At 36.6% G+C, this 22932-nt stretch overlaps 1 protein-coding gene across 6 annotated transcripts in view; it reads left to right on the top strand.

The window, feature by feature from the left end:
* Positions 1 to 22932, top strand: part of prdm16 (PR domain 16) — a 400466-nt gene that overhangs the window by 323552 nt on the left and 53982 nt on the right. For all 6 annotated transcript variants that reach the window (XM_031905689.1, XM_031905688.1, XM_031905687.1 and 3 more), the window contains exon 4: positions 12069 to 12203. In XM_031905689.1, coding sequence (XP_031761549.1) covers positions 12069 to 12203 — 135 coding nt within the window. The remainder of the gene's footprint in view (positions 1 to 12068; positions 12204 to 22932) is intronic.

The following is a 22932-nucleotide window of genomic DNA, read 5'->3' as shown; positions in this document are numbered from 1 at the left end:
AGGCTGAGGCAAGGAAAATCACACTTACGTATTCCATATTCAGAATATAAATGTTTTTTTAATGTTTTCTTTACCTATAATTTCTTCACATGGGGGTTCAGGCAATTGTTGATTTTCAGCACGTGACACAGGATGCTCGCTTACCGGCCCAGACACTCCATTTGACATGAAGGAGTTATTCTTGGCAACTCAACCTTCGTTTTATTTTTGCTTTAATGGTGTATAGTAGTTTAAAGATACAAAGTGTCCTTTTCTTGGAAATATCATTAGAAAAAAAAGCCTAGTTGGGAGCTGAGGATATTTGGATAAACTTGACAGCTCATCGGACAAGAAAAGCCCTTTTGTTCAGAAATGGAAAGAAAGACCATTACATTACCATAGGATCATTGGAATGAATCCAGTAAAAACTGAGGACCAACTAAAAAAAATGATTAGGAGTGCCTGTAAGGTCCTGACATCAGATCAGATGTTTATTATTTTTTCTTATAGGGATTTGCACTGGTAGGTATTCCGTAGAGTAATTTTATACTGCCAGGAGGTATCACAGAAACGGCATCAGTAGATACAAAAGGGATACTGTGAGACAGAGTCTACAAATTCAACCTTGACATAGTAAATCCTGGTGTAAAGTGACTCTACGGCTTAGGGAATTTAAAATGTCATTATATTCAAGTCACCAATAAAAATGTATTCTAACAATAAAAATGTATTCTAACAATAAAATTTTAAGATTCAGACTTTAAACTGAATTTGCATTGACTTTGAGAGAATTTGTGTGTGCTTTGGGTAAAAAAGATTTCACATAGACAGGGCTTGGGATATATCTCCCTGTAATAGAAAGAAGAATAATACATATAGCGTTCAAATATCCTTTTATTATAATAGACTTTCATAAACGAAGTTTAGAGACTTTATCAAAAGGTTCTGTAACTGTAAAGTAAGTGACTGTAACTATAAAACAGCAGATAATGGATTTAAGAAATTTTTTTTAGGCAAACTGAGCCTTAGTTTTGTATATCTCTGTATTACACTTCCACTATTTACCGTTAAATATTTCCATCCTTACTTTTAAAGCTGGCGTATTGCATGAACAACAAGAATGCGCCAGTGCATTATACTCCTCTAAATATAAAAAGAATGTGCTGAGAAAAGTAGTGTTTTGGGTTGCTTTATTGAAATTTTCGCCTCAAATACCTATCTGCCCCTCCTATCTGTGCCACTTCCTGTGGCCTCCTGTGGCCTCCTTTCCCAGGCTGTGCAAGGCTGCCGGCAGCACTCAGCACACTGCATTCTACATTGTAGGATAGAAACCAATCTGCTGACCTGATAGGGAACTCAAGCCCGTCTTTTTTTGTGTGACTGAGGGGCTGTGATTGGCTATCACCCTCCTACTGTGCTTCTGGCAGGGAACATTAGGACATGCCCATCCCTTATTTGAAACACTGACAGGGATCAGAATGGATCTATAGGGTGCTCCAATAAAGGGGCCATTTTAAAGATAATGATAACTTTTAGCCCAAAGGAAAACCAGCCCTATAAACTATTCATTATTGCCTACAATTGTTGGGGGGTGGCGGGTTCCCTGATATGTCTCCCTTATAATATGTGTTTACCTATTTCCTTAAAAAATCACTTTGCTTAAGGAACATGCTGACAACTTAGAATATATCACATATTTCCATGTTTCCATAATCACCGGCACTGCTCTGTTTGATATCCATCTAATACAAAATGACAACACATACTGTCAATTTCCCCACATTTTTCTATTCGTACATTGGCTTCTGGAAAAGTAAATCAGATGTGTTGACCTCCCATAAACAGTTGGTGATGATCTAATTAAACACTTTTCTTCCACAAACTTCCCTTCAAATTCTGACAACATCAAAATAAACACATTGAAGCACATAATAAAGAAACGCAACATGGGGTGAGACGAAAAATGTGTTTCTTTATAGATTTTAATTTCACTTAAATAATTAATACCTTTTACATATGTGTGTAACTGGAAATCAAAAGGTACCTATACATAAGGGTATATGTGGGGTTAGAGAACAAGGGTGCCTTGGCAGTATAGGAAGGTATATATATATACATACATTTATATACAGCCCTCTTGCTGTTAATAAACCATATGTACCTGCTTCCTTCAGCCTGGCTGTCAGTGGGATAGTGGGAGCTGCAATTTAATAATAGTTTGCAGGTTGCAGGTAAGACATTCATGATGTATGTACCAATAGTTTAAAAAATGACTAAAGAAAATGTTTCTTCATTTTTTGCATAGCTTCCCCATAAAAGGTCCTTCTGATACTTATAGCCAGGGTACAATCCCTACCAAGAAACAGCACTGCATTCAAACACATCAGCTTTTAATAGTGCCTCTATTGTGCTATCAGCACTACAAGATAGGTGCATGTCATGTCAGACTTGGTGGCTTTACCTGTTTTCTCTTTTTCTGTGTCCCGTACTTTTTAATGTATCTTGTCTTCACTTCCGATCTGCCTAGTCTGCTTTCCCTTTATTATATTGTTTTACTTGTATTACTGTTCTTTATTGCCTTTTTCCTCCTTTCAAGTGCATCATGCAACAAAGCTGGGCCCTCAACAGGGGTTACATGCCATCATTTATTCATTTATTGAAGGTATTAACATTAGATGTTATTGGATCTTGGTGGATCATTTGCTGCATGGCAACTGCATATTTCTAAAGGGTTCCACCATCCCAAAAACGGGATCCATTATCCAGAAACCTGTTGTCCAGAAAGCTCAGAATTATGGAAAGGCCATCTCCCATTGGCTCCATTTTATTCAAATAATTAAAACATGTAATACATATTTTCTTTTCCTTTGTAATAATGTGACAGTAGCTTGTACTTGATCCCTCGGAGATATAATTAATCTTTATTGAAGGCAAAACAATCCTACTGGGTTTATTTAATCTTTAAATTGTTTTTTAGTAGACTTAAGGTATGGAGATCAAAATTACAGAAAGATCCTTATGTGGAAAACCCCTTGTCCTGAACATTCTGGATAACAGGTGCCATAACTGTAAATTAACCTTACTTTTAATAGTTTTCCTTCTTTATTTAATACACATCAGGGACGTAACTACAGAGGAAGCAGACCCTGTGATCGCAGGGACCCAGGAGTTAAATTGTTTTATATATCTATAATAGAATAGGTCAGCTTACCAATGTTTTGAGGCCCTATATTGAATTTGCTGTGGGGCCCCGTAGCATCTAGTTATGCCATTGATGCACATCTGACCACGAAAGTCAGTTTTAAAGAGGCCACTTTTTGTGTGTCATGAAACGAGCAGGTAGCACATTTTACATGTTGACTTTTCACCCTACCACTTGCAAAAGTTATAGGTGGTGGCAACTGTTACATTTGGTTTGCAGGGGCTGTATCAATCAACACATTTCTGGGACAGTAACCCATGTGTGACTTAACCACAGCTTTTTCTTGTTGGTATTAAGTAACCTTACTATGAAACTCAGAAAGTGCATCAAACGTCAACGTGGGTGTTGTAGTAGCTATTGTTTTTTATAGGTGTTAGCCAAAGACTGCTGGATAGAGTCACACAACACCTCTTCTGCAGAGCTAAACGTATGCAGCTTTGAATAACGATATAATCATGCACAAACACTGCCTCATGCCCTAAACACATGGCTCCCAATATATCTTTATGTACCTTGCCGGTATGCCCGTAGACATTAAAGCATACCTTAAACTATTACCACAACAAAATCTGCTATCGATTTAATGAGGGCTCTTTATATTTTCATTAGTGGACCATTTCATTCTCAATGTAAATCAAAGTGATTTTCACATTTTGTAGTATGGTTGTAAACATACATTCTATACCCAGTTCAAAATCAACCCCCACCAACTTCATTTTAAAGCTGAGGTGTCTCCTACTCTCCGGCACCTATTAGCGGCTTAACAATGTGCCGAGGGTAGCAGGTGGGAGATATGGTCCTTGTTATAAATAAAAAATGTACTGCAATAGTTCTGTTTTTCGTGAGACCTCCTAGTGGCCAGTTTCTAGCATGGTATAAAATATATGCAACTAAGGCAAAGCTAGCATAGATAGTCTGCTTTGTAATGCCAGAACAGAACTAAGCAAAGCTAGTATAGATAGTCTGCTTTGTAATGCCAGAACAGAACTAAGCAAAGCTAGTATAGATAGTCTGCTTTGTAATGCCAGAACAGAACTAAGCAAAGCTAGTATAGATAGTCTGCTTTGTAATGCCAGAACAGAACTAAGGCCACTGTTGATCTCATGGGAATTAAAGAACTCATCCTCAGAGGAAATGCAGCTGTGGAACATAATTTTCAACCCAATTCATATGTCCACTACTGAGCTACACAGTAAATTTGGTTTGAAAAAATACAATTGTCCATCAGTGCTATCTCAGTAATACTTTCACTGTTACACTCTCAGTGTATCCCACCCCCAAATCCCTGATTGGCACAAAGAGAAAAAAATACTTTTGATGTTTATATATATGTTTAAATATAGATCTTTAGAAATATTACTTAATTTAATCAGTTGCCTTCTGTGCAGGACTGTATCAAATGCTTTAGCCAATTAAATACTTTCGTAAATCACATCCACTGAAGCCTCAAGATCTAGATTTCTGCTCGCCTCCTCACAAAGGGCAATTCCATATGTCTGTCAAGATCTACTGCATGTAAAACCATGCTGGCACTTGTATATCAATATCTTATCCTTTGCTAATAGATTGGAAACTAATTGGCCTATATGTTACCTGGCTAAAAACAGGGTCACTTTTTAAATAACAGTACTTCATTAACAATTTACTTTGTAACTTTGTCAGACATCAAAGATTCACAGAAGATTGAGTATAGTGGTCTGACAACCAAAGAGCTAAGTTTTTTGGGGTGAAAATCATCATGATGTGGACATTGGTTGACTTTCACATATTCAAGTCACTTTTGAACTTCCTCCTGAATGGCCTATACGTATCTTGTTTATTTTGGTCTATTGAAAGAAAGCTTCCATTATTTGGTCTCTCACTGGCGTAAACAGAAGAAAAGTATCTCTTCAAAACCTCTAGCTTTTCCCTATTTCCATAAAAAAGTTTACCTGACTTTGATACTAAAGGCCTCAGTTCCTGCTTAATTTTTAAGGGTGGGGGTTTATTACTTTTTATAGTACAGGTATGGGATCCATTATCTGGAAACCCATTATCCAGATAGTTCCGAATTACGGAAAGGCATCTCCCATAGACTCCGTTATAAGAAAATAATTCTAATTTTTAAAAATGATTTCTTTTTTCTCTGTAATAATAAAACAGGAGCTTGTTCTTGATCCCAACTAAGATATAATTAATCCTTATTGGAGCCAAAACAATCCTATTGGGTTTAAATGATGTTTAAATGATTTTTAGTAGACTTAAGGTATGGAGATTCAAATTAAAGAAAGATCCCTTATGCGGAAAACCCCGGGTGCCGAGCATTCTGGATAACAGGTCCTATACCAGTAATATGCTTACCCAGTTAACCTGAATGCCTTAAATGCATGTTACTAAAACCAGTTTGAATGCATTCATTTATATATATACAAAGTAATTTCCTACTTGTATACTTTTTTGGAATGTGGGACTAAACTGGAGCACATACAGAAAACCCACACAGATACTAAGATAACATATAAAATCCACAAAGCAGAAGGAAGAGATGGTACCACTGTGCCACCATGACATTATAAAGGATAAATAATAGTGCAGCGCTACCAATGTAAAATGCAAAAATGCAGCTCCTCTGTATCAATCTCATACAAGTGCCCACTTTAAGTTCCATGAAGGTTGGCTTGAAGAAAAGCAAAGAAAGGAAAGTCTAAAATACCCACCAAATAACAAAGCACATTTTTTCTTCTAAAGTGGTTTTTGTTTTGACAAGCATGTTTTTAAGTTGCTGTTGATGTGACAACTTATAAAGAAAAGAAAAGGTTTAATTGCATAAACTTGGGGGTCCTATTTCACCTAAAGAGAATTAAGCTTAATTGTACTGTACATCCCTCCCATGACTAGTTTAGATGAGTCAGTACAGTACGAAGCATAGAGCCCAAGCATGTAAACAGAATAGAAGTGGCAGCCCAAGTTCCACCTCACAATAATTTTGCTGTTAACAGAAATTGCATGTGTGTTCAGCATGCTGGTTTCTCTCTTTGGTTTATTTCCAAATCATTTTGTGCTTCAGAACAGCTACTGGGTAGAAAGAGCAGATTCCAGAAAAAGTAGGAATGAACACGAGGAGGTAGAGAGCAAAATGTCTTAATCACAAATGATTTTATTGCTAAGAGCAGTGCTTTTGTGTCAAAGAGACATAGGGAGTACATTTCCAGCAATTTGTGATTAATACAGACAAGAAAGGCCTGACATATATCTAGCAGATTGCACCCCCCCATACATAATTGGTACCAAATTACCTGCTTCAAGCCAACTTATCTATACACAGGGTGGCTCAAACCATTAATGTCCCCTTTGTTTACAGTGTACACAAATACACTTCCTGTTGCTGCAACAAATTCTAAATGTTGGTCCAATCACTTTTTTAATATTACTGTATACTAGGGGTACAATTATTATAACTGAGCAAAACTCAAAATCAAAGTGTAAGTGAAATTATGTTGTCACACAATGATTAGTACTGCCTTGCATTGTTGGAGTCCCAGGCTGTATTCTAGCCAATAGCCAAAGTTTCATCCAGTTTTCTTCCACACTCCAAAAACATAGTTATTTTGAATGGTTCTTGATAAAACATACCATACCGTGTGTGAATGTAATGGGGCATAAGACTGTAAGCAACACTGGCTCAGGGACTGATGTGAGGGACAACTTTCACAGATGCAGAATATATTGGTGCTATGTAAATAATAGTAACTATAACCTTAAAAATGATTCTGCTTAAAGGGATTCTGTCATGATTTTTATGGGGTACTTTTTATTTCTAAATGACGCTGTTTACATAGCAAATAATTCACTCTACCATTTAAAGTTTAATCCTTGAACCAACAAATGTAAGTTGTAATATTGGTGGGTAGGTTGTAAGAGTCTGAGCTTTCAGAAGGAGCTAGAGCTACACATTAGAACTGCTTTCAGGTAACCTATTGTTTCTCCTACTCAACTGTAACTAGAGGAGTCCCAAGCTGGACTTGGATTTCTTACTATTGAGTGCTATTCTGATATCTACTGGAAGTTCCCATAGTTCTGCTGATCGGCTGCTGGGAAGGGGGTGATATCCCTCAAACTTGCAGCTCAGCAGTAAAGTGTGAATGAAGTTTATCAGAGCACAGGTCACATGACTGTGGCACCCTGGAAAGAATATGGCTAGCCCCATAAAGATATTAGAATCACAAAGAGGTTTCATGGCCATAATGCCAGGAGGCCATAGGTCAAGTGTTTTACAGGTCAGGAAGTGAAGTTACACTTAAATGGAATATGGAATATGGTTTTTTGGAGGGGCAGTAGCAGGGGGCATTTGCTCAGGGCCCACCAAGATAGCTTTCATTTGTAAAGCAGAAGCATCCTGCAGACCCCTCATTCTAATCATCTGGAAGAGTTCTACAGTATGTTTTTATTTTCATATATTTGCCCTTTTTCTTGTGGCATCACCATTTTGTAATTCCTCTGCTCCAAAGCCCAGAGTGGCACACCTGGGGATCATGTGTACTTCTATAAGCACAGACCATTTCTTCACTGCCTGCTTTACTGTTTTAAACTTCACGTGCTTGAAGGTTATACTATCACAAATTTCTTGGGGCAGTAAAGTGGTCCTGGGTAGTAGAGGACTAAACTGCTGTCTCACACATTGGGGCCCCTGTCAATCAATGGCTGGATTGGTCACATAGACAGACTATCTATTATTATCCAAATTTAAATTGGTTCAAACATAGTTACTTTTTGTCCCCCTATAAATGGATCCTACAGTAGTAAGGATCTATTCTCTATTTCTCTCTGATGTTGCTATATATTAAAATAAGTTATGTATTCTATTTAAAGCTAGGCCTGTTAGAGCACTTGAACAGGGCAGCCATGTACCATAACACGCAGAGTTAGAAATAGTTGCTAAGAGAGAGCTTTTTTTTTTTAAGGGTTCCCCTAGCTGAGTTCCCACAGTCAGCTTATTTAAATTAAGACTGAAAGTGAAAACATGCAAACTGACAGAAGCAAATCAGAAAAAAAAGCTTTTAACATTTACATAACACCAAAGGTGTCAAATACAGGAAACTGCCGAATCCCCTGCATAAACCAAACAATGAGAGAACTTGAAAACAACAGGGTTATTTGTGTGGGTTTTACAAGAACCGCTGAAATCATAATAATTACAGCATGCTATCATTATAACTAAACAGAGCCCAGTTGGGTCAAATATAAATGTAGGACCCCCTCACCTTCGTACCAAGCCGAGTTTATGAAGGTATAAATCAGTTCCACCCTCTCCAGATGTCTTCACTTTGAGAAATCATGGATTCCAGCTTGGATAATTTATTTAAACATTAGCAATATTAGTTTTTAAAAGGGAAGTTTAGGGAGTTATTTTTGGTAGTAATCTATATTTTTATAACATGTTTCTCGCATGGTGAAGGTAAAACACAGCTGTCACAACTAAGATGTTTCTGTCGTCAGTTCTCAACGTGACCTGTTTTCATGAACCTGTTTACATAAAAGTTAAGTAAACGTTTAAGGGTGAAGTCAATTGACTATGTCAGATGTACTCAACTCCAGTTATGAAGAGTTATTCAGGCTTCTTAAAGTTAGACCTTTCTTGAGTGTGTGCCCAATCTCAGTCATTCCGTATGTTTTCAGATAGGGACAGAAAAATGTGGTACAGACGTTGGCTGAATCACATGGGCTCCTCTGAAAAAAATCTGTCTTGAAGGCTGGACAAGTACCAGCAAAATCTTCATAACTGCCCATCAGCCACACAGATAAAAGGAGCAGCAAACTCGTAATTTCATAAAGTTTTGTAAAGTTTCGTAATTACAGAAAATGTCATTGTATATTTCTAATATACAGTCATTAAATATTTTGAATGCGAAGTTATTTTAAAATGCAACTGCACTGGAAGCAATATATGAAGGTTCATTCACAAGAGCCAGTGCAAAGGGATAAAATTGATGCAATCCAAGTCCATGTTGATTTTATGATTATATTTCCATTCATACATGCTCCTCTACAACTTGAATTGTGGGTAAAAAAAAAAATTGCAATTTGCGTCAAAATTTTGCACTTGGCATCTTTTTACTGGCCCATGTCAACTGGAAATAAAACTACTGATTGCTAAATACATTGTAGGCAAAAGTAATGCCTTATTGCTACCAAGGGCATACAGTAGCTGCCTCAGGCACCGGTGCCCCTGAAGTTACAGGGTGTGGGAAAAAAAGCAACTTTAAAAAGGAGATGAAATTCCAATTTTTAAATTTGAATTTAGTCTCTTCTAGTGCAGAAAGCTCTATTGCACCTCTCAGCTCCCGTTTTTGCAAAAAACCTAAGTGCGGATTGGTGTGGGGGGGCTGCATTCCCTAGGCTGCCTCAAGGCAGAGCTAGCTGTGTGTATGAGCATGTCTGTGGGTGTGCAAAATCTGTTAATAAGGGCAGTTTCCAGTTATAAATGTATTAAAGTCTCACATTGGCAAATGGAAATATCACCTTTGTGGAAATAATGAAGCTAGCCCCTGGCATTGCTACCACACCTAGCAAAAGTAACAAAAAAGTGCTTAGTGAATAGTTTGTGGGTTCATACAAGTGGGTATTTTCTACAGTGCACAGTTTGTGGCTTTACAGTGATTCATTGTTTTGAGTAATATTTTGCTGCTGGCAATGCTGGGCAAAGGCATTTATAGGATGATCATTCCCAGGGATTCTTACAATGGCTGAATTAAACTCCAGCGGATTGCTCTATGCACTTATATAATAATAATAAACCCTTTAAATGGAGCCATACAATCCAATGAAAAAAGATCTATAGTTCAGGGTGCACGGGTCAAGGGACATTCATTTTTGTAAAAACATTAAGAAAATTATAATAAGGGCATTCAAGTTCCCCCAGGAATGACTGTTTTGTAGGCAGCACACTGGGTAATAAATCCAGTGTGAGGTGCACAGTGCAGTGTCAGTGATGCAGGCCAGCCCTGTCCTTACAACCTGCCATAGGGCAAACAGTAAGGACAGGCCCCTAACCTAAAGTTAGTGGACATGTAGGGGGCATGACATGGGTAGCTTACACGCTTCCCCCAACCCTCCCATCTTTAATAAAGCACTGCTAAATGCAGGTAATGCAGTGTACGCATAGGTCTTAGAGGCCTTAGAGACCTCAGAGACCTGCGACAATACTGCAAGGAAAGAAGGCAGTGTGAAAAATTTGGCTGATCATAATCAAATATTTTTTCTTTCTGTAAATGAGGCCTCTTTTTAGCCTCTATCACATCATCAACCAGAAACCTTAAACCTTTACTTCAATGTTGGGGAACCAAATAAAATCCATGGGGCTCACAGGGGGGGTGGGTTTATTCAGCCTGAAAAGTCATGTAGTAGTGTTGAAGGCCTCCAGTCTTTGCCTGAGGGTTGAAGGCACGAGGTCCTCAGTTCAAAGGTTTATATACAGTATATAGAGAGAGAGTGAGAGACAGAAGCAGAAATGCACATATGCACATAGACACACATAAATAAATCATTAAAGAAGTTTCAGTGCCGTTATTTTGATCTTTTGCATCATAGACTGTAGGTTATATAAGAGATTTATCAGTAAACTGCAACTGTATTTTATGGTAAACTTTTAAAATAAGCATGAATCCAATTCATCCAGTAAGTAGGGAATAAAAGGAAATTAAATGGGGGGGGGGGTTACAGTTTATGGAAAGCTTCTATAACAAAACCTTCAGGCCCAAAACTTCTAATTGTGGATAGTGCACTCTCAAGAAGTGTATTATTATTACAATATACACTATCATCCAAGGCCTTTAACCAAGCCTGAACATTTAATGTCCAACCCCTGGGTGGAATACTGGTTGAAAAACCCACTTACTTTGATAGCCACTCTATAATTCCTTTAGTGAAAGACTCACCAGCACTCCCTGGCCCCCCCCCAAAGTGTATTCTGCCTGGTGCACAGTGTCCACTGAGGGATTGGCACCAACCAATCTGGAATAAATTGTACAAAAACACTGGCACAGCAAGGCGATTATAAGCAGGGTAAACCCTGCGTGTTTATTGTGCGTTTTGGGGCAAGCCCTGACGAAAGAGCTGGGTTTACCCTGCTTATAATCGCCTTACTGTGCCAGTTTTTTTGTACAATTTACTCTATAATTCCTGCTAGTGTGGGCAAGTAGAGGTGGATAGTGCAACCAACCGTCTAGGAACTCATGGCCAAAAAGATCAATGTCACCATGGCAATACCTTTTTCTGATAGTAACTTCTCCCAGAGCAAACTTACATTAACTATGTAACCCCCTTTAAACAGGGACAGGGGAGGGAACAAAAATATCAGTACATCATGGCCATAAAGCACACGTGCCATGTCACTTCTTCTCCTCACTGGTTTTCTTGCCACTGGATTTTGGCTTGTGCATCCTTTCTTCCAACTTATATCCAGAAAGCTGGAATCCTATTTAGCCTCTGTGTAACACGAATGGCTCTTTTGTCCTGGAGCAACAAGCTAGAGAAGCTCTTTTTCATCACCCAATAGTAATGGAAAAAAGGTATAACAGTGTAAATGGTAGATGAGGAATTGCTGCCATATATGCCTGTATATCTCAGTCCCAAACTCACTACACCAGGTCTATTTGAGTATTTTTTTCAGTAGTTACTGATGAACATGCTAACTTTATGGTATCTTATGAACAACATTATTATCACCTTACTGTAAACTGAAACCATGTCGATTTATTTAACACCCTCAAAAACACCATGAATCAGTCTCATGTTACGATATCCCAGCTTAACATGACTACTCAAGTAATATCAATGGAAGCTAAAAAATGATGTTGATGTTGGTAAATATGATCCATTTTTAAATATTGCTTTGTTTTGTAACTTTCAGGTTTCCGATGAACTAGATAATGACAAAATGTGCTTAGAGAACAACCAGAATGGATCTTGGAACTGGCTCAAATTCATCCGAATCGCCTGCTCCTGCGACGAACAAAATTTAGCAGTGTGCTATCTAAATGAACAGGTAAAGCAGCACTATTTATGTATTATTTATTCTATAGATACCATGATGAAACATAAATGACTACTAGAAGATGTTCACAGTTACTGGCAAATAACTAAGATAAACAAACTATTTCCAATTAATTTTTCTACATTAGAGTTATTCAACTTTAGTAAAAGGCTTACTGATCCCTAGTGCAGATATTTAGCATGACGGTTTTCTTGTATGTTTTTTTCCCCTAAAGGCTTTCAACCCATGTGCCATTATTATTGTAAGTATGTGAAGTGGAACCTTGTCCACTCAAAATTAGACAAAGGCCGCAACTCATTTTATGCTGGTCACTGAACAGCTTTGGCACGGAGAAGGCTTTTTGATCTTTGCTGACCAAAGCCTGATTCAGACTACTCAATCACTTTGATTAAACCCAAGTGCTCATTCAAAGGCACACTGATCCAATCACACACACAATTACCAGCTGCAACTGTTGATTGGCAAGTAGCCTCCGGACAAGTATAACATAAACATGAAACCTTTGCTGATACAACCGTCTGTCATTCTGATACCTAACTCATTAATTTTAGTATTAACCAAAAAACACTACAGGTAGAATAATAGGACCATGCAAAATCAAATTGTTCTCATTATACATATGATCTTTTCTACTGTAATATTCCTATTTTTATGGTTATCCTGTTAATCTGTTGGGAGAGTATTAGATCTATGCACATTTTGTTTTCATCTGTGACAATGTTTCCTTTGTTTAAAAAGCATTTAATCAATATTCCTTTTGTGAACCCATCTACCACTGGAAAATGCTGTGTCATTTTTCTGGTTTGTGCAGATGCATAGTGAATATATAGATATATAATAAAACTTAAAGGGATACTGTCATGACTTTTATGGTATACTTTTTATTTCTAAATTACACTGTTTACATAGCAAATAATTCACTCTACCATTTAAAATGTTATTCTTGAACAAATGTATTTCTTTAGTTGTAATATTGGTGTGTAGGTGCCATCTCAGTGCATTGTGCCTAAGTCTGAGCTTTCAGGAAGAGCCAGCACTACACATTAGAACTGCTTTCAGGTAATCTATTGTTTCTCCTACTACTATGTAAATGGAGGAGTCCCAAACCAGACTTGGATTTTTCACTGTTGAGTGCTATTCTGATATCTACTGGGAGCTGCTACCTTGCTACCTTCCCATTGTTCTGCTGATTGGCTGCTGGGGGGGAAGTGATATCACTCCAACTTGCAGCTCAGCAGTAAAGTGTGACTGAAGTTTATCCGAGCACAGGTCACATGGCTGTGGCACCCTGGGAAATGAAGAATATGTCTAGCCCCATGTAAAACTTCAGAATTAAATATAAAACAATCTATTTGCATTTTTGAAAAACAGATGTTAATGCAGGATTCTGCTGGAGAAGCTCTATTAACTGATGTGTTTTGAAAAACATGTTTTCGCATGACAGTTTTTCTTTGATGGAAACGTTGATCATTTGTGACTAATTACACACCACATTGAAGAAAGTCATAGAAAAAGAGCTATGAGTTATGTCAAATCAATAGTTTTCCAACAATATTATTACTTATACAATTTTTATAGCTAAATTCTCATTTTCATTCCTAATTTTGAGAGATTTTATTGCTTTCATCCCCATATATGAAGAAAAGAAGTAGAAATTCAGTGTATGTACTTGACCTATTTAGGTTATATGTTTTGGACGACCTTCTCCATGATCCTTGCATGATAGCATGCATTTGGTTATATATATTTTTTTATATACATTTACTTTTTTATCATTTATTTTGGTATGACCGATTCCCCTGCAATATTTCACTCTTGTTGATATATCTTTGCTACTTTTTTTGTTAAATAATTAGCATCAAGTCTTAACAACGTGAACATAATGTGACACTAAAGTGATTGAATACAGATTAAAAGAGCAAACTGTCAAATCTCACTTGATCAATGGCCTCTGAGTCCATTTGTTTGCCAGAATGATTATTGCATTCCACCCTATTAACACTACTTCAAGTATACAAGCACATTAGAACTAAAATACAATAATTATCCAAAAAAAGGCTGTCAATATTTATTGCTTTGTAGCCTTTTAACTTTTTTAAATTTAAATTTAGACGTTCTTTAAAGAACTTTTTATTCTTGTTGGAGTATATTCCTATTTGCCTTTTGCCACCCAAGACATTCCAGAATGGGATAATTCTAGTAAAACCATCTAATTTATGGCTAGAAACATCAGACTGAGGGGCTTCTCACTGCCTCACTGTATAAACAAGAAAACTCCACCATGAGAGCTAATGAGGTGGGAATCACCTGGCCCAGATGCCCTTTCCCTAATTGCAAAACTGAAAAACCATTGACCACAATCACAATTCTGGTTTCTAGCAAGTAAAAAAAAATGCCTAAATGGAGATTGATGTTCGCTTTTTCCCACTGGAAAGGAACAGAAGACAGTTGTAGTTGAAAGTTGACAGTGATGGATAGAAAGTCTGCGTCCAAGCCGGGGAATAAGTTTGCCTTTGTTTGAAAAAACAGCACTGGAGGTTTTTATTAGCCAAATAGAGAGGGCAAATTCAAGAAATACATTTTCCATAAAATAAATAACTTGATATTTAAGGAGATATCATTTTTGTGTTTGCATAATGATTACGCTGGTAACTTAAAACAACAGGCAATTGTGAGTTTTATTTAGGGATGCAACATTTTTTTGCAAACCCCTTGTGTTGTAGGATGCATAAACAATGATTCATTTTATTTATATTCACTACTGTACATTTTACACCCAAAGGGTCATAATATAGGGATTACAACTTAATAATCGATGCCCAAGGCACATGGAAATACAGGGACTTGTGTAATGATGTTAGCAGTGTTTAGATTACCCCTATTAGCTATTAGAGTAAATCATGATTACCAAAACTCTGCCTCCAATCATAATCATAGGTCTTATTGGCTGCAAATCATTTCACCAGTAGGAGGCAAGCAAAAAAGCAAAGACCAATTAGATAATTTCTGGAGTTGATTGTAGAGCCTTACAAACTGAATTTTCTCCTCATTAGGGAAACTACCAGGCTGGTGCATGAATTATACAGTTGGCTTATGCAGACGCTAGCAATAAATGTATTTCCTGCTGCATATTTGAGGGCTCATTCACTAATAGTAGATTTGCACTAGAAGGTACAAAATGGTGCCCCTTAGGGCCCATCCACAGATCACTTGCACCTTATAGTGTGGTGTATTATTTCTTCTGCACCAAGGGTTATTGTACTTCACACTTATTTTTGCATCTTGTACCTATCCTCATACATTGTAAATGGGGTCCTTTGGAATTAGATTATCTCTAATTTCCCACTGGTTGCATAATAAGCCCCTGCCATAAACAGCATGTTTCCTATTCTTATGATTGGGAATTATCTGTCAGAAGTAACATGCATTTGATCTACACCTTTATCCCTAAGGGCTAAGACACACTGTTACTTAGTAGCAGCTACATGTCATGGCTACAGAACGCCAGAATATACCCTGCTACAAAGAGAATACTGAGAAACACATAGAGACAAAGATGAATAAATTATTAGTATTGTCTATTTTTGTAGCCACATGTATCTTAGAAGTACCATGATCTAAAATGCCTGTATGTCTATTCTGTAAGAATATATTTATATTTAAATATATTCTTACCATGTATTGTATTTCTAAATTTGTAACTACATTTTATTCAAATACAGCACATGTTCCCAATAAATGTATTGGGCACAGAAATAATAATGAAAGATGTTATATGTTATGTCAGTGATATCCATTCTTCAGACTATTTTTTTTTTTTTTCAAACATCCAAAAATAAAAGCCAAAATCATAAAAATATTTTTTAAAAAGGCAAAAAAGCAAAAACAAAAACCCTAAAGGGCATACTATATGACCAACATATAATATATGTTGGCGTGATGCTGGGATTTGTGCCCAACACTAATGCAGTGCTGCCAGCTGACCCATGACAAAGATAGTAGAATTTTCTGTTTCATGTTTAATGCTCTTCTTCAGCCATTGTTTTAGCAACATGAGTCAATTTGTATTATTGGATGGATAATAAGGAAAAAATGATGATTTTGTCTTTATTTTTCCTTCCTTGTGCACTGTCGGAGCTTCTGTTTCTGATTCTCCGGGCTGTGTAGTTGCCAAGATGAATAAACTGCAATCACAAATCTCTGTTCCTAATCATCCCTACTGCGTAAGCTTCATAATCACAATAAAGTATATATTGTCAGAATACCAACAGATATAAGTGGCATAGCATGCACTTTAGGGGGAAAAACATGTCGTGTTTGTCATTGAACGGGAAAGCTTTTCTCCACCTGAAGCTCCACGCGAGGGGCTTCCTTAGGCCACTCCATGTTGTTCAATTGCAAAACCACTGTGTATAATGAACAGTGTACAATAGTGATTGATAAGCAGGAGCATTGGACACATGAAAAGAACATATCTGCTGCAAATCATCAAGGTCACAGGATGCACTTTATCCCACAGGCAGCTGATTATGACAGTCTGCAGGTTAATATGAATAGGGATAATGCAAATTGGGTCATTTGCAATTATCACTGGGGTGTTAAGAGCATTGGCCTTTATTTTTAACTCAGGCTTGAAAGGTCACTCACACTCAATTATATACTATTGAAAGGTGTCTTACTTTTAGATCCAACCTCAGGAAGCTGCACTAAATTGCTTCTGCACTGCATCTACCCTATGCATGACTGGAAAGAATAAGGCCTTACAAGAAGAGCATTTATTAATCTATATACTATTTTTTGTCTTTCTCTTTAATCTTCCACTTACATCAGGAAAGTATATATATCAATTGCAGCACCTATTGCTGAATTACTAAGCTGAGCACTGGACCTCCCTAATGTATATAAAGGGTAAAAAATAACCTTATTATAATATAGAAAGATATTTGGAGTTCCATGACCATATAAAGCAAGAGGCTAAGGATTTGAGGTGGATATACAAGTCAATCATGAAGCATCAGTCATAACTTAAGACATTCCTAGACACTATTTATAAAGATATCTTTTACTCATGGCTCTTGTGCGTTCCACTGACATTTTCAAATCATTGTTAAAAAAAAATATTTCCTTTTTATGTATTATGTTTTTGCCCAAAGGTCTCCTGAGATGCCCTGAAATCATCCCTGCACTGCATTATTCTAACTTTCTAAAAGCTAGCCATAACCATAATAGCCTTTCACTGAAAGGGATGTTATAGTGCCAAGTTATGGACAGAAAAAATTCTGTATGAATCTTGAAACTAGGGTATCTAAGCATTTGGATAAGATACTTCATTGAAAGTTTCAAACAGGTTGCATCTTAATACTGACCAATGCAAAAGGTGAAGAGGTTAAGATTAACATAATACATAAACAGATTAACATAATACATAAATGAAATTATCACTCATTTCACAAAAGCGCTAAACCAACATGACAAAAATTGCTAGATAAAAATGTATTACATTAAAATTATCATTAAAATATTATGTTTCCCAATGAAAAGTGTTGTTTTGACCAAAAAAAGTTGTATAGAAAAGACAATTAATAAAAATTAACAATAGCAATAAAATAGTAGCCACACAGAGCAATAGATTTCCAAACCCCTGAGTCAATGTCATCCAATGCAATGTCATCCAATTGCATTTTAGATTGCAACCGCAAAAGTGGCCGAAGGAAGGCAAATTATTTTTATTATCCTTTATTTATAAAGCAACTGGCATATTCTGCAGCACCTCTCTACAGAGATTATCCATCGTTCAGCCCCTGCCCCAGTGGAGCTTCCAATCTAAGGTCTCTATTACATTCCCACACACTAGGGTCAGTTATCAGGAGCCATTATGCTACCTGTTTTTGGAGTGTGAGAGGAAACTGAACTACCTGAAGGGAAATCCCGCAGACACAGAGAGAACATACAAACTCCTTGCACATAGTGCCCAGGCTGCACCCAAAACTAGAACCCCAGTGCTGCAAAACATCATTGCTGCCCAAGTAAGAAAAAACTATAAGATATACAACATTATGGGGCACATTTACTAATCCATGAATCCAAATCCCAAATGGGAAAAAATCGGATTGGAAACGAACATTTTGCGATTTTTTCGTCGCCGGCACAACTTTTCCGCGAATTGTCGCAACTTTTTCGTCGCCATTATGACTTTTTCGCGAATTGTCGCAACTTTTTCGTATTGAGCGCTCATAAACGCCGGGCAAACCTTTGCAACTTTGCATGATTTTGGAAGCCTCCCATAGGACTCAATGGCACTCTGCAGCTCCAACCTGGCCCAAGGAAAGTCACGATACTGAAGCTTGAATGAATCCGAAACTTTCGTACTCAACGCGACAGTACGATTATGTCGCGACAGCGACAAAAAAGTTGCATCAATTCGCGAAAAAGCTGTGACGGCGGCGAAAAAGGTGCGACGGCAACAACAAAAAATCGCAAAAATACCGATCAAAACAAAAAAAACGCATTCGGACGTTCGTGGATTAGTAAATGTGCCCCTAAGACTGATGAAGGGTTGTTAATATGATGAATGGAGCATGCTAAAAGTTAACTTTAAATAATAAACCAAAAAAAATGTAGCCATGGTAGTAAGGTAAGAGGGCTGAAGGTAAATGTTTAGCCCTGTATAACCCCTTTCAACCATTTCTCAGGTCCCATCATCATGTCATTTCCACTCTTTAGAACAATTTACCTGCTCTTAGCAATAGTTTTTCTAAGTAAAAGGAAAAGTTACAAGCCATTTCCCCATATGTAATAAAATGCACTTATTGCCCAGTAGCAGTAACCCCTAGCAACCAATAGGATGTTTGCTTTTAAACAGGTAGCCAGTAAATTCTAATTGGTTGCTGTGGATTACTGCTCCTGGGCAAATGCAGTGCCTTGTATTACATAACCCCAATAATGCTCAATGTGTCAAAAGATGAATTAGTGGAAATAAACTCACCTAGATTTGAAGAACTTGTGCAAAGTGTATGTGTTGTATTGCCACATACTTATGCAAGCTATAAATACACAAACTGAAACTTTCAAGAAGACTGGTTAAAAAAAACACTTTCCCAAGTCCCATAAATAAAACTAAACCAAAGAAAAACATAATAAACAGATTTAAGAAATCACACCGGAAATAAATATTTCATTCTACTGAATGGGTCATAATAATCAATATTTCTTTGACCTACAACTATAGTAAAACAACAACAACAATAAAGTTGGCCAGAATACTTTTTTCTAGTCATTCTGAGACATGTTTAGAACTGAATGCACTGAAATTACCTTGAGGTATTTCTAAAATCGTTACTTATGAGAGTTCCATTAGGAACAGATGGCAGCAGGTATGGTTGACTACTTGCCTGTAAGGATATCTCAGAAAATAAAATAAAAATATCTTGCTAAGCACAGAGTGGTTCAAACTATCTTCTATCAGAGAAACAGTAAATCCTGATATGACATTTGCATTTAGTGAATAGGTCTTTTTAGACTATATCATATCCAACCTGTGCACTTATTTAAAATGTACCCAAGGGCGTCCTGGATTGGGGACGATTGGCTGTTTTGAATTACTCCCCGAAACATATTAGCATGTGGCTAAAGGGAAAAGAGTTTTTATTAGCATGTCTACTATTTAATTTGCAATATTGGTACAGAAATGATATTTCTGCAGTGGGAATAAGGTCTTATTTCAGTAATCTAATTTACAGTACAGGGGAAATTAGAAGACTTATAGGGGAATGTAATAGAAGTCATTAACAAAAAGAAAATGCTCAATGCCAGCAGTTATTCTTCCATGCATTTATTTAATGCAATCCACAAAGTATTTAGTGACTCATCTACCAATAGAAAAAAAAGTGGATCATAATCCGTATTATACTGTTTCCACAATAGCCAAAAAGTTATTTTGCTACCAAAAAATTGACACCACCTTAAAACAATCACTACACACAATTAATACTCTTAGGGGCAGATTTAGCAAAGTTAATTTTTTCCCCGTGATTTACCTTTTTTGTGGTAAAAATTAATTTCAATCGGATTTAAATCGGATTGATACGATAATTTCTTAAGATCGCAAATATCACGAATATGCTTACGAAAAAATCGTATTAGTCACGTTAATATCATATTGGCGATCCGAAAGTCACAAATTTTTCGTATTCGAACGATCGTAAAATGCAGGAAAACCTTTCTGTGCATGATTTTAGAAGCCTCCCATAGGACTCAATGGCACTGTGCAGCTCCAGCCTGGCCCAAGGAAAATCACGATAATGAAGCGTGAATGAATCCGAAACTTTTGTACTCGGCACGACAATACGATTTTGTTGCACAAATTTTGTCGCAAAGTATGAAAAAGTCCCGCAGGTACGAAAAAGTCGCCGAAAATACGCCGGTCGAACGCTCAGAGCGTTCGTGGATTAGTAAATGTGCCCCTAATGGGGCAAATTACTAAACAATTTTGAGATAAATTTTTATTTTTTCTAAATTATAGAACATTTCGGAGTGTATGCGAAAATTTAGTTAAAATTCCATGAGTTTTTGTGGTTTTCAGTAAATTTCCATTAAAAAATCGTGATTTGCCCAAAGAACACAAACATTTTGGAAAGCTTGGTTACACTTTCCTCGGGTCTATCTTTTCGCCAGGTTTGATCTGTTGAGTGCCATTGAGTCCTATGGAAGGCTTCCAAAGCCAGACATGGAAGGCATCAGAGCCAGAAAGGTTTTCATGGCGTTAACAAACTTTTCGGCAGGAAAATTTTGTGACTTTTGGAAAGCAATTGCAATATTTTCGTACAAATGATAAAAGCATTGTTGAGACATTTTAGAACTTCAGAAATTATCATGGTTACTTTGAAATTATATCATATCGCGTTTCGAGGCCAGAAAAAAACCACTTTTAAGTAAATGTGCCCCAAATTTTCACTATTTATTAAGTTAAAAACTATTAAAAACTCAAACTTTGAAACCATCAAGGTCATGTAGAAGTCAGTGGGAGCAACCATAGTTTAATTTTAACTATTTAGTCAATTCAAGCTTTTTAAGTTTTTCTAACTTTTGTGAGCTTTGCAACCCATTAAAATTTATGCGAAAGCTACAAATTTAAGGTATTCCCTTTTTGATCCTGGTTTTTTATTTGGATTGTTTAATAAATAAGGTAACATTCAAATCTTTTTAATAATTCAAGGTTAATCGAAGTAGGAAAAAATATGACATTTACAAAAATACAAATTTTGGTAAATACGCCTCCCCTGATGAAAAACTATTTAAAAATAACATTTTATTTATTTTTGAGATTTACATTTTCCCTAAATAATTCTGTTGATATTAATACACTATACACATAATTAAAAACACATTCTTGTGCTATATTTTAAACTGCTGTATAGAAGTTATTAACATTTATCAACATTCTGATTTTTGTGGTTTTAAGGATTTTTGAACCACTAATAAATACGTTTCCACTAAAACCATGACTGTCTAGTCATTTATTATAAGATCCGAATTGAAAAAGCAAAAACAAATTAAAATGCGGAATGAAAAGAACATGTAAACCACAATTTTTTGGGGTTTTTTAAATTTTTCCATTTTTGTGGACTTACAAATGAAACCCCAAAAACCTCTAAAACCACTAATTAAATAAAGATTGTTACTATTTGCCTAGGACAACTCCCATTGACTTCAACATGACCTCTAGAGCTTTAAGATGGTGATACGCATTGAAATAAACAGGCAACCATTTTTACGCTACAATTTTTACGTGTTAGGTGTTTTTCTTCACTCTAAATTCATTAAAGTCAATGGCCATTTTTAGTGGCGACTTTTTTGTCTTGGTGATTTTTTTGTCTTGTTGACTTTTTGCCAATCGCAAATGGCAAAATGCGGTATTTCCCTGTGAATCCATGCCTGCTGAAAAAGTTCCCTCATCACTAATTGCGAGTATTTTGTACTTATCCCTGTGGATTAATTGTCTTGGACAATAAAACCAGTTCTGCTGGAGTTTGCCTCAAGAACCTTCTGGCGTCCTCTTTATTCCTTAATTTTTCACACAGCATAAGTGAGTTGTAGTTACACAAGCTCCCCCTTGATCTTTCCACATAGTCAAGGCCCATAATGTGTGTTAAGTGTACTCCATACTCTATGCTTGTCTATTTTACAGCCAAAAAGGGGTTAACGATGCAAATTTTGATTGAGGTCTAGTAGCCCATAGTATACAATCAGATGTTTCCTTTCAAGTGAAACTTGATGGTTGTTTGCAATGGCTTATGGGAACTGCTACAGAGCTGCATATTACTAACATAAAGAAGTTACATAAAGACCACCAGTATAACTATTCTTTCTTTGTTTTATTTGCCCATCATAAGGTATATACAAGCACTTCGGATGGTTGATCTTGCAATGAACCTACTGGTCTGGTTCTGGCCAAATAGCTTGGATTCTTAAGTTATCCCTTTAAGGCTACCCTAAAAACATGTTTACCATATCATTAACTGTGAGTTCGAAGCAGAGACTACACATTGAAGGTTCTGTATATATGCAGCCCTAGTGGTAAAACCACTGTGGTTAATACATGTTTAATAAAAAAAAGTGTTATGCAAAGGTGAAAAGCAAACCTATGTGCCACCTTTTCTGTGTCTTTATATTTTCCACTGCTGTTAGTAAGGGAAAGAAAAGTGTGATTTCCTAAAAGAAG

Source organism: Xenopus tropicalis, chromosome 7 (assembly GCF_000004195.4).
Source record: "Xenopus tropicalis strain Nigerian chromosome 7, UCB_Xtro_10.0, whole genome shotgun sequence".
NCBI lineage: Eukaryota > Metazoa > Chordata > Amphibia > Anura > Pipidae > Xenopus > Xenopus tropicalis.
Note: the sequence above shows the minus strand (reverse complement) of the source record. Positions and strands in the feature narration are given on the sequence as shown.